At 44.6% G+C, this 826-nt stretch overlaps 1 protein-coding gene across 1 annotated transcript; it reads right to left on the minus strand.

Moving 5' to 3' along the window:
• Positions 1 to 2: 2 nt before the first annotated feature.
• Positions 3 to 820, minus strand: LOC108229676 (protein NLRC3-like; the record flags this gene model as incomplete). Its single annotated transcript, XM_017405345.2, has 1 exon — positions 3 to 820. A coding segment is annotated over exon 1 (753 nt), but the record flags the coding sequence as incomplete, so codon positions are not given.
• Positions 821 to 826: the final 6 nt, after the last annotated feature.

The following is an 826-nucleotide window of genomic DNA, read 5'->3' on the forward strand; positions in this document are numbered from 1 at the left end:
ATCTCTGAGAGTTTCTTCTCTGATCTGTTCTCTGACTTCAGAAACTCTTGAATGTCCCGATGAACTGAGAGGTCCTTCATCTCCATCAGACAGTGGAAGATGTTGATGCTTCTGTCAGGAGAGATTGTAGTTGTGTTCATCTCCTTCAGATTCTTTATGACTCTCTGGATGATTTCTGGACTGATCTCTATCTGACCCAGCAGACCTCCTAACAGTTTCTGATTGGACTCCACAGAAAGACCATGAAGGAAGCGAACAAACAGGTCCAGGTGGCCATTTTGACTTTGCAGGGATTTCTCCAAGACTTTCATCAGGAAGACATCCAGGGATGTGGTGTCTCTCAGGTGGGATGGTTCTTCCCTTGATCCTCCTGAAGTCCTCAAAAGAAAGAGAGAAACAGAGAGGTAGAGAAGCCCTTGTAACATCGGGTCAATTTGACCTGAATGCCACAGGAGGGTTAAAGATTGAATTTGAAACCTAAGCAATCTAGAAATATTCTCAAAAAAAGACTTTGGGTTTGAGTCCATGCGTTTGTTTCTCATGAAGTCTGTCAGAACCTCTGTGTTCTTGTTGGTGAAACAGTGGAACATGTAAACTGCAGCCAGAAACTCTTGAACACTCAGATGAACAAAGCAGTAAACTGGTTTCTGGAACATCACACACTCTCTTTTGAAGATCTCTGTACAAACTCCTGAGTACACCGAGGCCTCTGTGACATCAAGACCACACTGTGTCAGGTCTTCTTGGTAGAACATGATGTTTCCTTTCTCCAGATGTTCAAACGCCAGCCTCCCCAGCTTCAGAAGAACTCCCCTGTCAGCCTCTG

Source organism: Kryptolebias marmoratus, unplaced genomic scaffold, assembly GCF_001649575.2.
Source record: "Kryptolebias marmoratus isolate JLee-2015 unplaced genomic scaffold, ASM164957v2 Scaffold243, whole genome shotgun sequence".
NCBI classification, from domain to species: Eukaryota; Metazoa; Chordata; class Actinopteri; order Cyprinodontiformes; family Rivulidae; genus Kryptolebias; species Kryptolebias marmoratus.